Below are 20,528 nucleotides of genomic sequence, written 5' to 3'. Positions count from 1 at the left end.
TATGGAACTGCTGTCAAAGCTCAGAGTCCAGCTTTTGCAAATCACTTCCAACATCTTCTGCCAAACTCTAGGTAGGAAGAAAAAACCTGATCAGTGGGAAATTGTTGCATGAAACTTTTAAGATGAAGACATTGGAATACTCCCAAGGTTAAGGCCAAAACTAACATATATCTATAAAGCCTGATTACTACATGGTACTAGTCTTCTTAATAATACTGTTTGTAACACAGCTTTCAAAGAATCATTATTCTCATTTCATAGAAGAATAAACTGTATACCCAGAAGGAAATTCTTAGCTCTCTTAATAAGTGTAAAGTTTCAGAAAGTTATATAAGGAAAAAAGGAAGAATAAATAAACATAAATGTTTGAGCAAGATATTCCAGAAGTCTTGATAGGACTTTTCCGAGAACAGTGTGCATCCACTAAAAAGCTAATGAGGAAATTAAGAAGTCTTTCATAGTAGCAGGTTATAAAGGAGAATGCTAAATTATATTCCTGAAAGTTCTAAACTTACTCAAATTAAAGAGAAAGGTCTCCAATGAGCATCTTCACCTATTTTGTGCTGCTGTGACAGAATATCACATAATAAAGAGAAGTTTACAGTTTTGAAGGCTGGGCAGTTTGAGATCAAGGGGGTGGCATCTGGCAAGGGCTCTCCTTGTGGCAGAAAGGCAGAGAGGATGAGGGCTAGGCTTTTCTAAAGAAATCCACTCCTGCCATAAAAGCATGAATCCACTTGTGAGGTGAAGCCCTCAGGATCTGATCACCTCTTGAGGGTCAAGTTTCTAACACGTGGATTTTGGAGGACACACTGAAACCTCTGCAGTAGACAACAGCTGCTTTAAACCAAATTGTCCTGACTGGTGATTTAAATCATGCTTAAAAACAAATTTGGCCATGTGCAGTGGCATAAGCCTGTACTCCAAGTGAAATTCAAGGCCAGCCTGGGCAATTTAGCCAGACACTGTCTCAAAATAAAATAAAAAAGGCCGAGGGTATAGTTCATTGATAGAGGGCCCTTGGATTCAATCCCTAATATTGCAAAAAAATAAAAATAAAATAATAAAATACATACAAAATTCTATCTTAAGGATGACATTATGATTTCAGAATAAAAAGCAGAATATCACTGGTGGCTCTTCAAATATCCATTAACAATTAATTTTTCAAAGTTTATAAAAGATGTTCTATAGTCCTTAATGAACAAGTCAAAAAAATAATTAATAAGTCAATTAATGTATGACATTATAAGACAAATTATAATTTTTCAAATGCTATAGAAAATTTCAGAACTATACTAACTATCTGAAAAACAAGAATTATCTAATTTTATGTGTTTTTACCTTAAATGTCTAATGAAAAGTTCCTCCTCAGTATTTAGCACATTGCTGCTTAAACTCTCCTTTCTCTCATTTTTATTTTTCCCAATTTATAATTTTTTTTAATGACTGGTAAGCATTTGGCTGCTTGTGATGTTTTATCATTACTGTACTTAGTCTCCTTTCTCTGTACTTTAAAATGTATTTTTTACATTCCATCAGTAAATATTTAATATTGACATTTTCACAATGACTTGAACGAAGCACAGGCAATTTTCTCACGTGTGAAGAAGTACTTAGACATTTAGCACAAGCTAAAATGCTTGTCACAGGATTGAATAATCACTACCAGGACATAAGTCCTAATTAGAATGTTTGTGAATCTGCTCTCTCCACCCATACACTGTTTCAAAGTCATCTGGACATGGTTGGTGAAACCATCACTAAAACAAAAGTTAATGAAAACCTAGAAATTGTGAATAAAATTAAGTATAATTCAAATAAAGTGATAATATGCTGAGGTGATGTGGCTCAAGCAGTAGTGCGCTTGCCTGGCATGTGCGCGGCGCTGGGTTCAATCCTCAGCACCACATACAAATAAAGATGTTGTGTCCGCCGGAAACTAAAAAATAAATATTAAAAAAAAATTCTCTCTCTCTCTCTCTCTCTCTCTCTCTCTCTCTCTCTCTCTCTCTCTCTGTCTCAAAAAAAAAAGAAAAAAAGAAAAAAAAAGAAAGAGGTGGCAAAGTAAAAAAGGAAGAGAAAGGGAAAAAAAAGAAGAACCAGTCTTCCCAATGACAGGTTCTTATTCTCGAAGTCAATAATCAAGGAGAACTGAGGATAATGTGCAGCTATCTGACAACTTGAGCTGAAAATCTGACTCTGCCATTTGTTAGCTCTGTGATTACAAGCCTCAGCACCCTCTACTACAATAGGATATTAAGGGCACCTACTTCATGAAGTTATTAACTTAGATAACTCGTGTCAATTGCTTAGCAAAATTCCCGATACTGAGAAAATACATTTAGAATGTTAGATGCTTATCATTATAACCTCTGCTATGAGTCAAGCATTTTGTTCATACCCCAAGTAGACTTGGATTACATCATTCCTCTACTTGAAATGTCACTAAATTTCCACTGTCTGAAAAGCTAACTCCAAACATGCTATATTCGCTTGCTTGTCCAGTCTTTCCATATGATGGAGCATTCCTCCCTCCTTTCAGCATGTACACATCACTTCTGAGAGTCCTTCATTGACACATGGCCTAGTCCAAACCAAGCAGCTTAACATTCACAGGGATATCTGCAATCAGAATTGTGTCAAGATGACAGTAAAAGCCAACATGCTGAGAATGGCCTGTGGCTTACTCTCCACACTGCTTATTAATTAGCAGTAAGTGCACCCCTGCTTCAAGCCAGACATGAACAAATGACAACTCTTGGGCCAAACCCAGCCAGCTGCCCGTTTCTATAAATACTGTTTTACTAGAATAAAGCCTGTTAGTTTAGTATTATCCATGATTGTAAAGTTCAGCAGTAGCCCCAACAGAGGCCATATAGCCCACAAAGCCTAAAGTATTTACTACTATAGAATCCTAACTGACATGAGGTTTTCCACAGTTTTTTTTGCCTTCCCTACCAAAACATGTATCTGACTTCACCAGAGTTACCTGTATATCTTCTCTCCTATGTATGTTTGTCTTCCCATTTGCATAAAAGCTCCAAGTAGTTCTAGCACTAACATTATGTCCCTAATATTTAATACACCACCTGACAAACAATAGCATTTATATACCATTGACTTTAAAAGTGAACAAATAAATTTGGTAACCAATATTTATTACCTATTAATGTACACCAGATTTTGCTCAGAATAATACAAGAATATGAGTTGTGACTGGCTTCTAGAATTAGGCTTAAGAAATAAACATGTACACTTTAAAAATAACAAATTATTACCAGACTACTGATTAACACACCTACAATCCCAGCGACTTGGGAGGCTGAGGTAGAACAGCAAGTCTAAGGCCAGCTTTAACAACTCAGCAAGACCCTATCTCAAAATAAAACATAAACAGATCACAGGACATGGATCAATGGGTTCAATCTCCAGTACCACAGAACAAACAAACAACGAGGAAAAAAAAAAAAAAAAAAAAACCCCATTCCGGAAATCATCTGACCAGCTTCTTACACACTCCCTGTTTTCTCTTACCTTTTAAATCCTCCCAATCAAGTCTATGCCATTGCATAAGTATTACCCTGGAAAACTTAATAAAAGTGGGAAGCAAAAATTTAGTGATCAGTAAAAATCTGTTTCACTTCTTATAGCCATGTAATAGCTAAAAGCTAAACTAAAAGAAATATCTGAAGAAGCAGCAAGGTAGGTACCTGATTGACTCTCCTGCCACACACATTCTCACACACACACACACACACACACACAGGGGAATAAACCCAGGGGTACTGTACCACTGAGCTACATCCCCAGCTCTTTTTATTTTGAGACAGGGTCTCCCTGAGTTGCCCAGGCTGGCCTCGAACTTGCGATCCTCCTACATCAGCCTCCTGAGTCACTAGGATTCAGTTTCCTGAGTCACTGGGATTCCAGGCGTGTACCGCTATTCCCAGCCTTGATTTTAGACATCCTCTTAATCTATATTTTCCAGCATCAGACTCTCTCTGCAACCACCCTTAACATGTATTAGTCTGATAACTTTCTCTGTTTACCAAGAGACTTCTTCTATATGATTCTTGGCTCTACCTCTGTTCTAATACCTCTAACTCTGCTTTCAATCCTTAGAACTAGACATATAACACCTATCTCTTCTACTATAACATTAAATAATCCTTAAAACTGTAACAATAAATGCTGGAGAAGCTGTAAGAAAAAAAAAGGAATTCTCATACACATTGGTAGGACTCCACATTAGTCCAACCACAAAGGAAATCTGTATGGAGGTTTCTCAAAAGACTTGTCATGGAACCTCCATATGACCCAGCTCTGATTGCTCAGTATGTACTCAAAAGAATGGAAAAGGACAGCATACTATTGAGATACACATGTACACATATTTCTGACACCACAATTCTCAACAGCCAAGGGGTCTATCAATAGACGAATGAATAAAGAAAATGTGATATCTATTTATGATGGAGGTTGATTTAGTCATAAAAAATGAAATATTGTCATTTTTCAAGAAAATGGATAGGACTGGAAAGCATAATTGTAAGTGAAATAAGACATACACAGAAAGACAACAGTGAGATGTTTTCTTTCATATGTGAATGCTAGAGAGGAAAAAATGGGGGTGGGATGGTTTGAGGGGAGGCAGACCTCATGAAAATAGAGACCAATAGAGTGCAGGAAGAGAATCAGGGGGAGAAAAGGAAGAGGGTCACGGGAGGAAGTGGGGAATGAAATGTTATGTTATGTGCATGTATGAATATGTCACAATAAAACACAATATTATGTATAATTATAACATGCCTATAAACCTTTAAAACTAGTACAGAACTCAGAATTCTGGTAAGATTACAACTCCTCAATGTGCATTCATGGTTGTGAAAAGACAGAATCACATAATAATGTTCTCCTCTTTCAAACTTCCACTCTAAATGTTTCAAAGAATACTGAAAAGCCAGCACTCTATAATGTCACTGTAAATGTGGAAACACACGTACACACAGACGACTGTGAAACCAGGGTGAAGGAAAAGCTTCACATCCAGTACTTTCATAAACTTAATAATTCTTCACAGAATTAAGATCTCAGGAAACTATATCCCAGATCCTGGCTTAATTAACCATGAAAACAGATGAAGAGAAGCACTTTTACACTGAACCACTAAGGGAAACTCATTCACGTAAGATGTTGAAAGACTGATGAAGGGAGATAAATTCCAAAATGTCCTACTTCATAGACTGAAAGACCCCAAAGCCAATTTTGAATAAAACAAACAGAAAACTGTAAACTTAAGCTGATAACACTTCAGTTTCATTTTAACATTTGCTAATTTGACAAGCTGTAATGAGTAGAATTCAGCCTCCAAATGGACTGAACCAGTATCACTGTTTTAATGATCTAATACACATCTACACGCCTGCACCCTAATATTGCCCAGAACCCCACTCTACAATAAAAATTAAACCACATGATTCCCTCACTGTTTCACCTTTATTCTTTCCCCTAACACCTTTCCTGTAAGTTATTAGATATCTTTAATTACTAAGTTGTCTTCAAATTTTAAATACATATTCATGATAAAGGAACAGGATGTGGAATCTTCCTAAAGAATTATGCAAATTTTTCTTTACATATTAAGTTTTGATACTGTTATTTGTTGTCTGCTTCTCAGATGTACTGTTATTAAATGAAAACAGACGCATGCCACAAAAACGTGAGCTAAATTTTCCTATCCCTTCTTCCTTCTCTGCAGATCCTCTGTCATTGTCTTCTTCTTCTCTGACAGTAATCAAGCACAAGGGTGGAAAGAGGAAAAAGCTAGAACAGGAAGACTCAGCCTGTGTGCTGCCCAGCACCACTGAGCCCTCTCTACATGGGATTCACTCCCACTTACCCACGTTTGCTGCTGTGTGGCTCTTTGTCCTTGCCCTTATCCTTCTCCTTCTCCCGCTTCTCTTTTTCTCTGCCTTTCCGTCTCTCTCGATCCCTGGAACGGCTGCGGGTTCTTCTGTGACTGGACCTCTCACTGCTACGACTGTGGGAACGTGGTCGAGGTCTTGACCTGGACCTGAGCAAGAACATTTTATTAAAGAAATTTAGTGCACATTCAGTATTTTAATAAGCAGATTATTTTCAAATTATTTCAAGAAATATTTAGTCTTAAATAACTGTGAAGCAAGCAACTGAAGATGACATGTTATGAGTAGGTGCTTTCAGGTAAAAATGACAACCAAGGGATGATAGTTTATCATATTCAATAGGGTACCAACACTTTCACATGTTCATTCCATTGTCTACTGGTCCTTCACCTTGCTCTAAGGTGAGAGGACTGTTTCCCTCATCCTCTTCCCATTATCACCCCCCAACTTTCTGCCTTCTGCACTTGCCTTACTGAATGGATACTATCTGCCATTTATTCTGTAACATTATTAGACTTAATTATGTGGACCCTAAACTTTGCTAATTACTAAAGTGCTTACCTTGTGATAACTTTGTAAATATTATTCACTGAAGAGAATGCCTATTATGAATAATTTTCTTTTATATTTTTCCTTTTTTGGACACTGGCGATAGAATCTAGGAGTTCTTCACACTGAGCTCCATCCTCAGTCCTTTCTATTCTTTATTTTGAGACAGAGTCTTGCTAAGTTGCCTAGGCTGGCCTTAAATATGCAATCCTCATGCCTTAGCCTCCCCAGTGGTTGAGATCACAGGCTGCACCACCTGAACAGCCCAAAATAGTTTCTTAAAGGTTAACTGCAAAGAAGAATGTGATATCTCATCATTGTTGTTTTCTTTTGTTGTTAACATTAAAATCCATTGATTTATCTCATTAAAAATGACACATAAGGAAATACATGTTGTCAACTCTGCAGGATCTTAAGGTTCAGTGAGATAGTATTCCCAAGTGAAAAACTTTTTGTTTGGTTTTTGCTGTTGTTTTGCAATGGAGTCACCTTATGCTGCCAGGGCTAGTCTTGAACTTCTGAGCTAAAGTGACCCTCCTGCCCCAGCCTGCTCAGTAGCTAGGACCACAGCACCACCACTCCTGGCAACAAGTCCAAGTCTTCAAGGTTCAAATCATGTCTTGATTATTTACACCTACTCAGATAATGCAAAAGACCAAGTCCTACAATCTCTGCTTCTTTGTTTATTTAACCTTGTTTCATTTGTTTCAATAAGACTGTTCATTTACTCTAATCCACCTATTCTTCATAGAAATGAATGACAGTGTTGGCAGGATACATTATGCATTAAAAAGTAACAATTTCAGGTCCTCATTAAGGTACAGATGAGAAAGCCTATCCTAGACTGGCAATGCTACATAAAAATATACCCAAATCTTCACCATGACAGCTTAGGAACTGATTTCCTTAAAGAGACTCCTAAAGTGCAAGAAGTAAAATCAAGAATCAATAAACGGGACGGATTCAAACTAAAAAGCTTTTTCTCAGCAAAGGAAACAATCAATAACGTGAAGAGAGAGCCCACAAAACGGGAGCAAATCTTTACCACATGTACCTCAGAGTATTAATCCCCAACATATATAAAGAACTTAAAAAAAACCTCAACATACATACATACATACATACACCAAAAAATAATAATCCAGGGGCTGGGGATGTGGCTCAAGCAGTAGCACGCTCGCCTGGCAAGCGTGCGGCCCGGGTTCGATCATCAGCACCACATACAAATAAAGATGTTGTGTCCGCTGAAAACTAAAAAATAAATATTAAAATTCTCTCTCTCTCTCTCTAAAAAAAATTCAATTCATTAAAAAAAAATATTAATCCAATCAATAAATGGGCTAAGGAACTGAACAGACATTACACAGAAGAGTTACAATCAATCGACAAATGTGAAACAATGTTCAATATCTCCAGCAATTAGAGAAATACAAATCAAAACTACTTTAAGATTTCATCTCACTCAAGTCAGAATGCAATTATGAAGAATTCAAGCAACAATAAATGTTGGTGAGGATGTAGGGGAAAAGGTACACTCATTCATTGCTGGTGGGACTGCAAATTGGTATAACTACTCTGGAAAGCAGCATGGAGATTGCTCAGAAAACTCAGAATGGAACCACCATTTGACCCAGCTATCCCACTCCTCAATCTTACCCAAAGGACTTAAAAAATCAACATACTACAGGGGCTGAGGTTGTGGCTCAGCAGTAGAGCACTTGCCTAGCACATGCGAGGCCCTGGGTTCAACCCTCAGCACCACATAAAAATAAGTAAATAAAATAAAGGTAGTGTGTCTATCTATAGCTATATAAAAAAAAAAAAAACAACATACTACAGTGACATAACCATAAATGTGTTTGTAGCAGTACATTTCACAATAGCTAAACTATAGAAACTAGTTGTCCTTCAACAGATGAATGGATAAAGAAAATGTGGTGTATATATATACACAATGGAATATTATTCAGCCATAAAGAATAAAATTATGGCATTTGCAGTTAAATGGATGGAGCTTGAGATTATCATGCTAAGTGAAACAAGCCAAAGGCCACATGTTTTTTCTGATATGGAGGGAGCAGGGGCGGGGAGCACCTAGGGAAAAAAAGAGGTACTTTAGGTTAGGCAGAGGAGAGTGAAGGGAAGGAGAGCATGGAGGTAGGAGCGTAATCGGATATTATATGTATATTATATATATGATTACATGACTAGTGTGATTCTATATCATGTACAACCAGAAGAATAAGAAATTATATTCCATTCATGTATGACGTGTCAAAATACCTTCTACTGTTATGTATAACTAATTAGAACAAGAACAACAAAAAAGACAGACAAAACCCACAAAGGCACTGGAGAATGACCAAGAGAGCAGGGATATTTTGCAGGGGCCAATACGTGGAGAAATGAAACAACAGTGAGGAAGTAGCCAACATTATCAGCTTTGACTCAGAAGGGAAGCTTAAGTCTGTACCCTGATGAAAACGCCAAATGGATCAGAAAACTGCTGGCTTCCTGGTCCCCCCAAAATAGGAAGACTAACTTGAGCAAGCATGGCAACAGGTAAATGAGAGAGAAACCCTCTTTTAAAAAAAAGCCAAAGGAGGGACCCAAAAATTCTCTATACAGACTCCATCTATATCTCCAGCTGACTCCTGAATCAGCATATGAAGATCAGACTCCAAATAACTTAAGAATAAAATGCTGAACCAAAATTTCAGCTGTCCCCACAGACAAACTTTGAAATTTTAATTTCAAAGTTAATTTTCCAGCTAATTTCCTATTATAACAAAAAAATTTAAAAAGATAGTATTCAGAAGAATATAACACAACATTCACAGCATGATGTCTGCCATGTCGAGAATAAAATCCAAAATTACTAGACATTAAAAAAAAACAGGTAAAAATGTGCTCCATTCTAATTTAAAAAAAAAAAAAAAGGTAGTACATGTAGGCTAACTCAAAAATGAATCAGATATTATAATTAACAGAAAAAAATTTAAAGTAGTAAAGTATACTATGCTTGTAAGTATAGTATAACTATGCTTGGAATGAATTTAAAGTTAAGCAATCTCAGGGGAGAAAAAGAAAAAAGGAAAAAATAGAAATTCTATAATTGAAGAATGTAATTTCTGAAATTAAAATTATGCTGAATATGATGAAATACAAATTGATCAAAACAGAGGAAAGAATCTGTGTACCTGAAATTAAATCAAACAGAATTATCCAATTGGAAGAATAAGAAGGAAAAAAGATTACTGATGAAAAAAAGAAAGACCTTCAGAGATCTGTGTGAAAAGGTCCAAGAATCTAACATGTTTATTTACATACAGAAATACAGAAGACAGAGAATGAAGGTGATATGGTGGCGAACACCTGTAATCCCAGAAGCTCTGAGGCAAGAAGATCTTGAGTTCATGGCCAGCCTTGGAAACTTAGTAAGAGCCTGTCTCAAAACAAAAAATAAAAAGGACTAGAGATGTGGCTCAGAGATGGAGTGTCCCTGGGTTCAGACCCAGTAATGATGGGGAGGTGGGGAATGTTTGAGGCAGGGGAAGGGAGAGATAATGATCAGAACACTATTTAACTGGTGGTCAAACATTTACAAATTTAGTAAGGAAACAATTCAGAGATTCCAGAAACTTAAAAAACTCCAAGTAAAAAAAAAACATGAAGATCATGAATAGGAAAACTGATGAAGACTAAGCTAAAGGTGAATGAAACTCTTGAAAATATCAGAGAAAAAAACACATTACTATAAGGGAGCAAGGACATGCCTAAACAATAGGTATCAGAATTGCAGTGAGGTTCTTAAAATGGTCAATGTTATAGTGCAGATCTGGAGCATCCCCTAGAAGCTCCTGTGTTCAAGGCTTGTTCCCCAATGCAGCTGTGTCCAGAGGTGGGGCTTTTGGGAGGTGAATGGATCATGAGGGTTCTAATCACATCAATGCATTAATCCACTTGATGAGTAATCTGAATGGACTACTGTGAGGAGGTGGAAACTACAGATAGATGGAACATGATTGGAGGAAGTAGATCAATTGGGAACTATATCTTGTCCCTGGACCCTTTTTGTCTTTTTCTTTCTTTCTCTCCCTCCCTCCTTTCTAGCTTCCAGGCTGTCTTAAGCTGATCAGCTCTCTTTCACCACACCCTTCCCATGATGCTCTGCCTCATCTCAGGCAGAAAGCAGTGGAGACCACCAATGTGGACTGAAACTTCTATAAACTTGAGCCCAAATAAACCTTTCCTCCTTTAATGTTTGTGTCAGATATTTTGGTCACAGTAGGGCTAAACGTGACTAAGAGTGAAAGAGGAAAAATAAGTCAAACCAGCTTTCATATCCAGGAAAAACGCCCCTCAAGAAAATAAAGGAGGGGGGTGTATATGCAGCTACAGGGTAGCCCTTTTAGTCCTTGAAAGGCTATGTGTTTGATACCTAACTGGGTGGGGGCAGGGGAGGATTTGAAAACAAGAACAACATCTTGTTTAACTTTTAACTACAATATCATCGTTTTTCAGGTTTTTGTTTATTTTGTATTTTTTGTTTTGTTTTCCATTTCTCTTCACAAAGTTACACAAATATTTTCTTTAAAAGTTTTAACATAGTATACATTACATTTTAATATATAATTAATCCGGTATACATTGCCTGTGATATGAGATGAGGTATATTTTACTCTCTTATAATTAAAAATCCATTATTGAAAGATTCAAGGATGAAAAAGATCAATCAGAGTAAAAATTATTTAATAAGGTATTCATAAAGGTAAGGGCAAGGTTGAGGGAAACTAACAAATTTTGTGAAGCACCTTTCCTTCTGTAAACTTGGAGAGTAAGAGGTAAAACAAGAAAGAGCCATTACAAAAAACTTGTAGGAGAAGGTGACCTAATTGAAGTTATTCTCACCAAAAGCATGTAGAAACCAACTCACAGTCTAATAGAGTCTTATAGGGAGGAATAAAGCACTTCGCTCTACTCTTGTATATATTAAGTTCATCTCTTTTGTTCCCCTTTCTGACGGAACTCAACAAGAAACCACATAACAAAGGGACTTATCATGCAGCCTATAGCATATGTCTCACCAAAAGGTGAAAGATGGAGAAAGGAGCCAATATGGCAGCCATTGGTTCCATGAGACTACTTAGTATTTGAAATATGTCTAGTCTGAATTGAGGTGTGCTATGTGTTAAATAGACATTAGATTCCAAAGAACTACAAGAACAAAGAAAGTGAACATAAAATATTCTTACTAACAATTATTTTCTTCGCAAATTGTGTTGGTAATCCATTGGGTTAAATGAAAATATATTAAAATTAATTTCTCTATTTGTTTAAAAAAAGAAGTAAAGGAGAACAAGGTAACATTCTGTATCTTCAATGTAGTACTATATTTCCAAACAAGAACATTTTTAAGATAAAGAAAGAGTGAAAAATAAATATCCACAGTGGCACTGCTTTACAATAAACACTAAAGAAATTGCTGCAGGTTGATAAGAAAAAACAGATGGAAATTTGGATCTTTAGGATGAATGAAGAAGTAAAGCTGAAGTGCTGATGATAAACTATAAAGGGATTCTTAAAAATAGTAATTAACCGAAAAGGAAGTATAGAGAAAAAAAATAAAACAGGAGACAAAGTGCATAACAAAATGATAGACTTAAATCTTATAATATCAATAAAAACTTAAAATATAATGAACTACATACTCTAATTAAAAGGCAGAGCTTGTTACATGGATTTAAAAGACATTCATAACTATATGCTATCTACTAAATATGTACTCTAAATATTCAAACACAGAAGATGAAAGTAAATGCTAAAAGAATATCATGCAAACAATAAACCTACGGAGAGGAAGTAGATATTAATACCATATGAACTAAACTTCAGAAACTGAGAATATTACCCAAAATAAAAATAGATATTTCATGATGATCAAAGGGTCAATTCATAGCTAGAAATGATACACAATATGTTTATATGACAACAACAGAATCAATATAAGAAATTAAATAACTAGACATATAAAAAATCTCTATAGATACACAGAAATTAAATAATATACTTTTGATTAATTCCTGGGTAAAAAAGAAATCACAAAAGAAACTAGAAAATATTTTAAACTGAATGACAAGGAAAATACAACATGATTTGTAAGCATGAACTACAGCAAACACAATCTTTGAAGGCAAATTAATAGCTTTAAATGTCTGGGGATCAAAAGAATAAAGGCACAAAATAAATTACCTTGTGTTTTTCATTCTGAAGTTATTAAAAAAAAAGAGCAAAGTAAGTAGGTGAAAGGAAGAAAACATTAAAAGAAAAGAGCAAGAAGGGGTGAAACAGATAGAAAAAGCTAACAGAAGCAGAAACTGGTAGGATGAGAATATCAACGAAATTAACAAATCTTCAGCTAGACCAACGAAACAAAAAGAAAAAGGAAAGAGCAAATCACCAAGAATAAAGGAGGTAGCAAAAGGAGCCAAAGACAGTAAGGAGTCCTGATGCACATTCACAGTAAGTTTCAGAGAAGCACTTGCAGGTGAGCAGCAGAAGTACCTGTCCTACCTCCCCTCTAATGGGTTCCCCTAGTGAACACAGACTAAGTCTGCATCATCAACCCAAAAACATGTTTTCATAAGAAATAACAGTAATTCCTGTTACTAGTGAAATTAAATTTATCACCATTTTCTCTCCAAGATTCTTTGACAATTTTTTTTAATTTGGACATAACTATCTTTCCATATTAAAATTTTATAATCATAACATACTGTCCCTACAGATACTATCTGATTTATTGTGATTAAATCTACTATTACATGTGGGTACACTAAAATTAAGTGGATTATTCCTGAAATTATTGAACAATAATCCATCAAAACTTAAATTTTCCTCATTAAAACAAAGAATAACAATATAACATGGCAAGTCTTTTGTGTCCTCACCTGCTGTATATGCATTATATGTATTCAGATATACAGTATACTACCTTAATTTGATTACTGACATTCTGGACATCAGCTGCAGAAATTCAGAGTAAGATAAGGTTGGCAAAGAGATAAAAACAGTCATTACATGATGATCAAGGGTCAATCAAACAAGAAGATATAAGAGTTGAAAAGGTATATATGCCCCTATGTCAGAGGTGTCAATTTATAGAATAGACATGATTAGATCTACAGACATGATTAGATCTAATGGGAAAGATAAGATCAGGTACAATAACAGTCTGTTTGTTCATCACACTTTCATCACAGAACACATCATCCAAACAGAAATTTAATATTAAAAAAAGTACCAGTTAAACTAGACTATGGATCAACTGAATTTACCAGATACTTAAGAATCATTTCAAACAACAGTGCAGAATATAATCTTTTTATTGGCACACTGAATATTCTCCAAAATAAACAATATATTGGGTCACAAAACAAATCTCAATCATTTTTTTAATCATATCTGGCCACAATGGAATAAAACTAGAAATTGACAACAACAACAAAATAAAACATCAGAAATTATAAAAATTCATGGAGTCTTAGCAACATAATACTGAATAAAGCATGATTTCAATGAAAACAAAATCACAATGGAAATTTTAAAATTTCATGAAACATATTTCATAAACATAACATACCAAATGGGCTACAGAAGGAAGTATAAAACAATAAATATCTACACCAAAAACTAGAAAGATTTCAAATAACCTAACGATGTAAAACAATAACCAAGGAAAACAAAAACAAAACACACACGAAATAAGTCTGTGTGTTTAAGAAAGAAAAGAAATAACAAAGATCAGAACAGAAATAAAATAGAAAATAAAAGTACAATACAAAAAAAACAACGAAACAAAGAGTTGGGTTTAAGTTAGACTTTGAGCAAGATTAAGGGGAAAAAAGGAGAAGACCAAAATAAATAACATGAAAAAGGAGACATTACAACTGATACCACACAAATTGGAAAAGCTGGAAGAAATGGATAAATTTCTAGACACAAAAAAACTATTGAAATTGAAGACACAACACCTCAACAGAGCAATGATGAGTACCAACATATGGAGTCAATAGTATCTTTGCCTGCCTACAAAGACAGTGTCAGGCCTGTAAAGGGAGAAGAGCCTTCCAAACTCCCTCTGCAAGGCCAGCATTGCCCTGATGCCTAAACCAGACAAGGACACAGAAAACAAAACTGTACACCAATATCTCTAACAAACTGAAACACACAAGTTTCAAAACATTATTAGCAAATCAAGTCCAACAGAACATCCTAAAGATCATTCTTCAAGTTGGATTTATCCCAGGTATGCAAAGGATGGTTCAACATAAGCACATCATAATGTAAAACATCATACCAACAGAATGAAGAATAAAAATCACATCATCATCTCAAGAGATATAGAAAGAGCATCTGATAAAATTCAACATTACTTCATGACACTAACTCTGAACAGATTATACCCAGACTGACAAATCCACAGCCAAAATCATCCAAATGGGGAAAGGTTGAAGGCACTTCCTTTGATATATGAAACAAGGCAAGGACATCCTCTCACTGTGCTTATTCAATTGAGTATTGGGGTCTTGGCCAAAGCGATTAGGAAAGAGAAGGAAATGAAAGGCCCACAAACAGTAAGGCGTTAAGTCAATTCTCTCTGTTGCAGATGATGTGATCCAGTCTACAGAAAACCCTAAAGACTGCACTAAAAGACTCATAATAACTAATGGATTAATTCAATACTGTTACAGTGTACAAAACTCAATGGCATTTTAATATACCAGTAATGAGACTGCTGAGCAGGAAATCAAGAAAGCAATCCCATTCACAGTAACTTCTAAATAAGACAAACTTAGGACTAAATTTAACTAAGGAAAATGAAAGAAATGGAAGACACATATACACAAAAGAAAGAGACCTTCCATTTTCAAGGACTGAAAGAATTAATACTATTAAAATGTCCAGATTTCCCAAAGGGATTTACAGATTCAATACAATCACCATTAAAATATCAATAGAGCTAGAAAATACAATCCTAAAATCTATATAAAAGCACAAAAAAACCCTGGTAGTTAAAGTAATTCTAAACAAAAAGAACAAAGCTAGAGACATCATAATACCTGGTTCTAAGAGGTACTGCAGAGTCACAATAAGCAAAACACCATGGTATTGGTATAAAAACAGACATACATACCAATAGAACACAACAGAGTTCCCAGAATTAAACACAGATATCTATGTAACCAGTTGGTTCTCGACAAAAGTACAAAAAATATTAATTGTAGAGGACAGTCTTTTCAATAAATGGTGGAAGGAAAACCAGACTTACAGATGCAGAAGACTGAAGCATGAAGCTTATCTCTCATTCTAAACAAAGTTCAACTCAAAATGGATCACAGATCCAAACCTAAGACATGAAATACTAAAATTACTAGAAGAAAATAGCAAAACACTTTAAGACACTAGTATACGTAATGATTTTCTGGATATGACCCCAAAAGTATAGGAAATAAAAGGAAAAAAAAAACAGAAAATGGGATTAAATCAAACTAAAAATCTTCTACATGGAAAAGGAAACAGTCAACAGGGTGAGGAAACAACCATTTACCATTTAACAGGATTAATATCCAGAATATATAGGAACTTAAAAATTTCACAACCGGTGGGAGGTCAAGCCCAGGGCCCAGAACCACCCACATTGGCCTGTGCGGAACCCAGGCTCACAGGACTGGTGGTCCACCCCTCCCCTGGCAGGGCAGACACCCGCCAGAGCCTAGCCTCTGGCTCAGGACCGCCCCTTCCGAACAACAGACTATCAAGGGAGGTCAAGCCCAGCGACCCAGAACCAACCAATCCAACTTGCACAGGACCCAGATCCAGGTGAGGTAGCATTCATTGAGAGACACGAGCAGGGTCTAGAATTCCAACATCAAGATGAGGTACAGACAATCTGCACAGGTACTACAAGAATATAGGGAAGAAACTGTAATATCATAGATCCACAGTGCAAGAAAGGAATGCACATAAACATCATGAAAAAATAAGGAAGAAAAGGGTCCCAATGGGGATAATGATAATAAGAGAACCCATGGACAGCAAAGTTGATGAAATGTCAGAGAAGGAGTTCAGAAGGTTCAAAATTAAAATAAACTGTGAATTAAATAATGACCTAAATGAGCAAATACAGGCAAAAATTGATCATTCCAACAATGAGATAAGAGAGCAAATACAGGTAGCAAAAGATTACTTAAGAGAGAGAGACTCTGAAAAAAAAGAAACAGTCAGAAATCCTTGAAATGAAATATATAATAAATCAAATAAAAAACTCAATAGAAAGCATAACCAACACTAGATCACTTGGAAGAAAGAACGTCAGATAATGAAAACAAAGCATACAATCTGGAAAATAAAGTTGATCACACAGTGAAGATAGTTAGAAACCATGAACAGAACATCCAAAAATTATGAGACAGCATGAAAAGACCAAATATAAGAGTTATTGGGATAGAGGAAGGCACAGAGAATCAAACCAAAGGAATGCACAATCTCTTCAATGAGATATTAGAAAATTTCCCAAACACGAAGAACGAATTAAAAAACCAAATGCAAGAGGCTTATAGGACTCCAGATGTACAAAATTACAAAAGATCTACACCAAGGTACATTATAATAAAAATGCCTAGCATACAGAATAAGGATAGAAACTTAAAATCCACAAGAGAGAGGAATCAGATGACAAATAGGGGGAAACCAACTCGTACTTCAGCATACTTTTCAATCCAGACCCTCAAAGCCAGGAGATTGTAGAAAAACATATACCAAGCTCTGAAAGAAAATGGATTGCCAATCAAGAATCTTATATTCAGCAAAATTAAGCTTTAGATTTGATGATGAAATAAAAACATTCCATGATAAACAAAAATTAAAAGAATTTACAACTACAAAGCCTGCACTACAGAACATCTTCAGCAAAATATTCCAAGAAGAGGAAATGAAAAACACTGATGAAAATCAGCAAAGTGATTACACTAAAGGAAACTCTAATCAGAAGAGAAACCAAGTCATGTTAAATACCAAAAAATAAACAAAAATGGCTGGGAATACAAATCATGTCTCAATAATAACCCTGAATGTTAATGGCCTAAACTGACCAATCAAAAGACATAGACTAGCAGATTGGATCAAAGGAAAAAAAAAAAAAAAAACAATATGCTGCCTCCAAGAGACTCATCTCACAGAAAAAACACATCCACAGACTGAAGGTGAAGGATTGAGAAAAATCATATGACTCACATGGACTATGGAAGCAAGCAGGGATTTCCATCCTCATATCAAATAAAGTAGACTTCAAACTAAAGTCAATCAAAAAGAATAAAGAAGGACACTACATACTTTTCAAGGGAACCATACACCAACAAGATTTAACAATTATAAATATATACGCCCCAAACAATGGAGCATCTACGTTCATCAAACACTTCTTAAGTTCAAGAGTCCAATAGACCACAACACAATGATTTTAATACACCTCTTTTATCACTAGCTAGATCTTCCAAACAAAAGCTGAACAAAGAAACTATAGAACTCAATAATACAACCAATAACTTAGACTTAACTGACATATATGGAATATTTCATCCTTCAATGAGAGAATACACTTTCTTCTCAGAAGCACATGGATCCTTCTTTAAAACAGACCATATACTATGCCACAAAGCAACATAAAATAACAAATATAAAAAAGTAGAGATACTACCCTGCATTCTATCAGATCATAATGGAATGAAATTAGAAATCAATGACAAAATAAGAAATAAAATCCACTCCAACACCTGGAGACTAAATAATATGCTACTGTAACAATGGGTTGTAGAAGACATCAAGGAAGACACTAAAAAATTTTTAGAGGTGAATGACAACACAGATACAACATATCGAAATCTCTGGGACCCTATGAAAGCAGTTCTAAGAGGAAAGCTCTTTGCATGGAGTTCATTCCTTAAAAGAAGAAAAAGTCAACAAATAAATGACCTAACAATACACCTCAAAGCCCTAGAAAAAGAAGAACAAATCAACACCAAAAGAAGGAGGCGACAAGAAATAATTAAAATCAGAGCTGAAATCAATGAACTTGAAACAATTGAAAAAACTGACAGAACACAAACTTGGTTCCTTGAAAAAATAAATAAAATTGACAGATCCTTAGCCATGCTAATAAAGAGAAGAAGACAGAAAACTCAAATCACTAAAATTTGTGATGAAAAAGGAAATATGACAATAGACACTACAGAAATATACAAGATAATTAGAAATTATTTTGAAAACCTGTACTCCAATAAAATAGAAAATATTAAAGGAATCAACAATTTTCTAGAGTCACATAATTTGCCCAAATTGAATCAGGATGATGTACACAATTTAAACAGATCAATTTCAAGTGATGAAAACAGCAGACACCATCAAAAGTCGACCAACCAAGAAAAGCCCAGATCCAAATGGATACACAGCCGAGTTCTACAAGACCATTAAAGAAGAAATAATCCCAATACTCTTCAATTTATTTCAGGAAATAAAAAAAAGAGGCAGCACTTCCAAACTCATTCTATGAGGCTAATATCACTCTGATTTTCCAAAACTAGGCAAAACCACATCAAAAAAAGAAAACTTCAGACCAATATCTCTAATGAACATGGATGCAAAAATTCTCAATCAAAATCTGGCAAATCAATTATAAAAATATCAAAGAGATCATGCACCACCATCAAGTGGGATTCATGCCAGAGATGCAATGTTGGTTCAACATACAGAAATCAATAAATGTAATGCATCACACCAATAGAATTAAAGATAAGAATCATATGATCATGTCAATAGAACAGAAAAGCATTTGACAAAATACAGCACCCCTTTATATTCAAAACACTAGGAAAAAATAAAATAACAGGACATATGTCAACATCGTAAAGGCTATCTATGCTAAGCTCCAGGCCAACATCATTCTAAATGGAGGAAGAATAAAAGGCATTCTCTCTAAAAACTGGAACAAGATAGGGATGCCCTCTTTCACCACTTCTGTTGAACACAGTTCTTGAAAACTGGCCAGAGCAATTAGATAGAGGAAAGAAATTAAATAAATACCCACAGGAAAAAAATAACTCAAATCGGCACTATTTGCTGATGATATGGTTCTATACATAGAAGACCCTAAAAGTTCCACCAGAAAACTTATAGAACTAGTAAATGAAATAAGCAAAGTAACAGGATACAAAGTCATCACCCATAAATCAAAGGCATTACTGTATATCAATGACAAATCCTCAGAAATTGAAACAAGGAAAACTACCCCATTTACAATAGCCTCAAAAAAAAAAAAAAAAACTTGAGAATAAACAAAAGAGGTAAAAGATCTATATAATGAAAATTACAGAACCCTAACGAAAGAAGTCAAAGAAGACCTTAGAATATGGAAAGATCTACCTTACTCTTGGATAGAAAGAATTAATATTATCAAAATGACCATACTTCGAAAAGCACTATACAAATTTAATGCAATTCCGATCAAAATCCCAATGACATTCCCCATAGAAATAGAAAAGGCAATCATGAAATTCATCTGGAAAAATAAGAGACCCAGAATAGCTAAAGCAATCCTTAGCAGGAAGAGTGAAAAAGGTGGCATCACTATACCAGACCTTAAACTATACTACAGAGCAATAGTAACAAAAACAGCATGGTATTGGCACCAAAACAGACTGGTAGACCAATGGTACAGAACTGAGGACACAGAGATTAACTCACAAAATTATAATTACCTTATATTAGACAAGGATGCCAAAAACATACATTGGAGAAAAGATAGCCTCTTCTAGGAAACCTGGAAATCCATATGCAACAAAATGAAATTAAACCCCTATCTCTCACCATGCACAAAACTCAACACAAAATGGATCAAGGACTAAAGAATAAAACCAGAGACCCTGTGTCTAATAGAAGAAAAAGTAGGCCCAAATCTCATCATGTGGGATTAGGCCCTAACTTCCTTAATGACTC

General features: G+C 35.2%; 1 protein-coding gene across 1 annotated transcript in view; it reads right to left on the bottom strand.

Annotated features, from left to right (window-relative positions):
- Positions 1–20,528, bottom strand: part of Rsrc1 (arginine and serine rich coiled-coil 1) — a 371,119-nt gene that overhangs the window by 257,678 nt on the left and 92,913 nt on the right. The window contains exon 4 of the mRNA XM_076867056.2: positions 5,903–6,076. Within this exon, the coding sequence (XP_076723171.1) occupies positions 5,903–6,076 (174 nt within the window). The remainder of the gene's footprint in view (positions 1–5,902; positions 6,077–20,528) is intronic.

This window comes from Callospermophilus lateralis, chromosome 10, assembly GCF_048772815.1.
Source record: "Callospermophilus lateralis isolate mCalLat2 chromosome 10, mCalLat2.hap1, whole genome shotgun sequence".
NCBI lineage: Eukaryota > Metazoa > Chordata > Mammalia > Rodentia > Sciuridae > Callospermophilus > Callospermophilus lateralis.
This window is presented reverse-complemented; position numbering and strand designations above follow the sequence as displayed.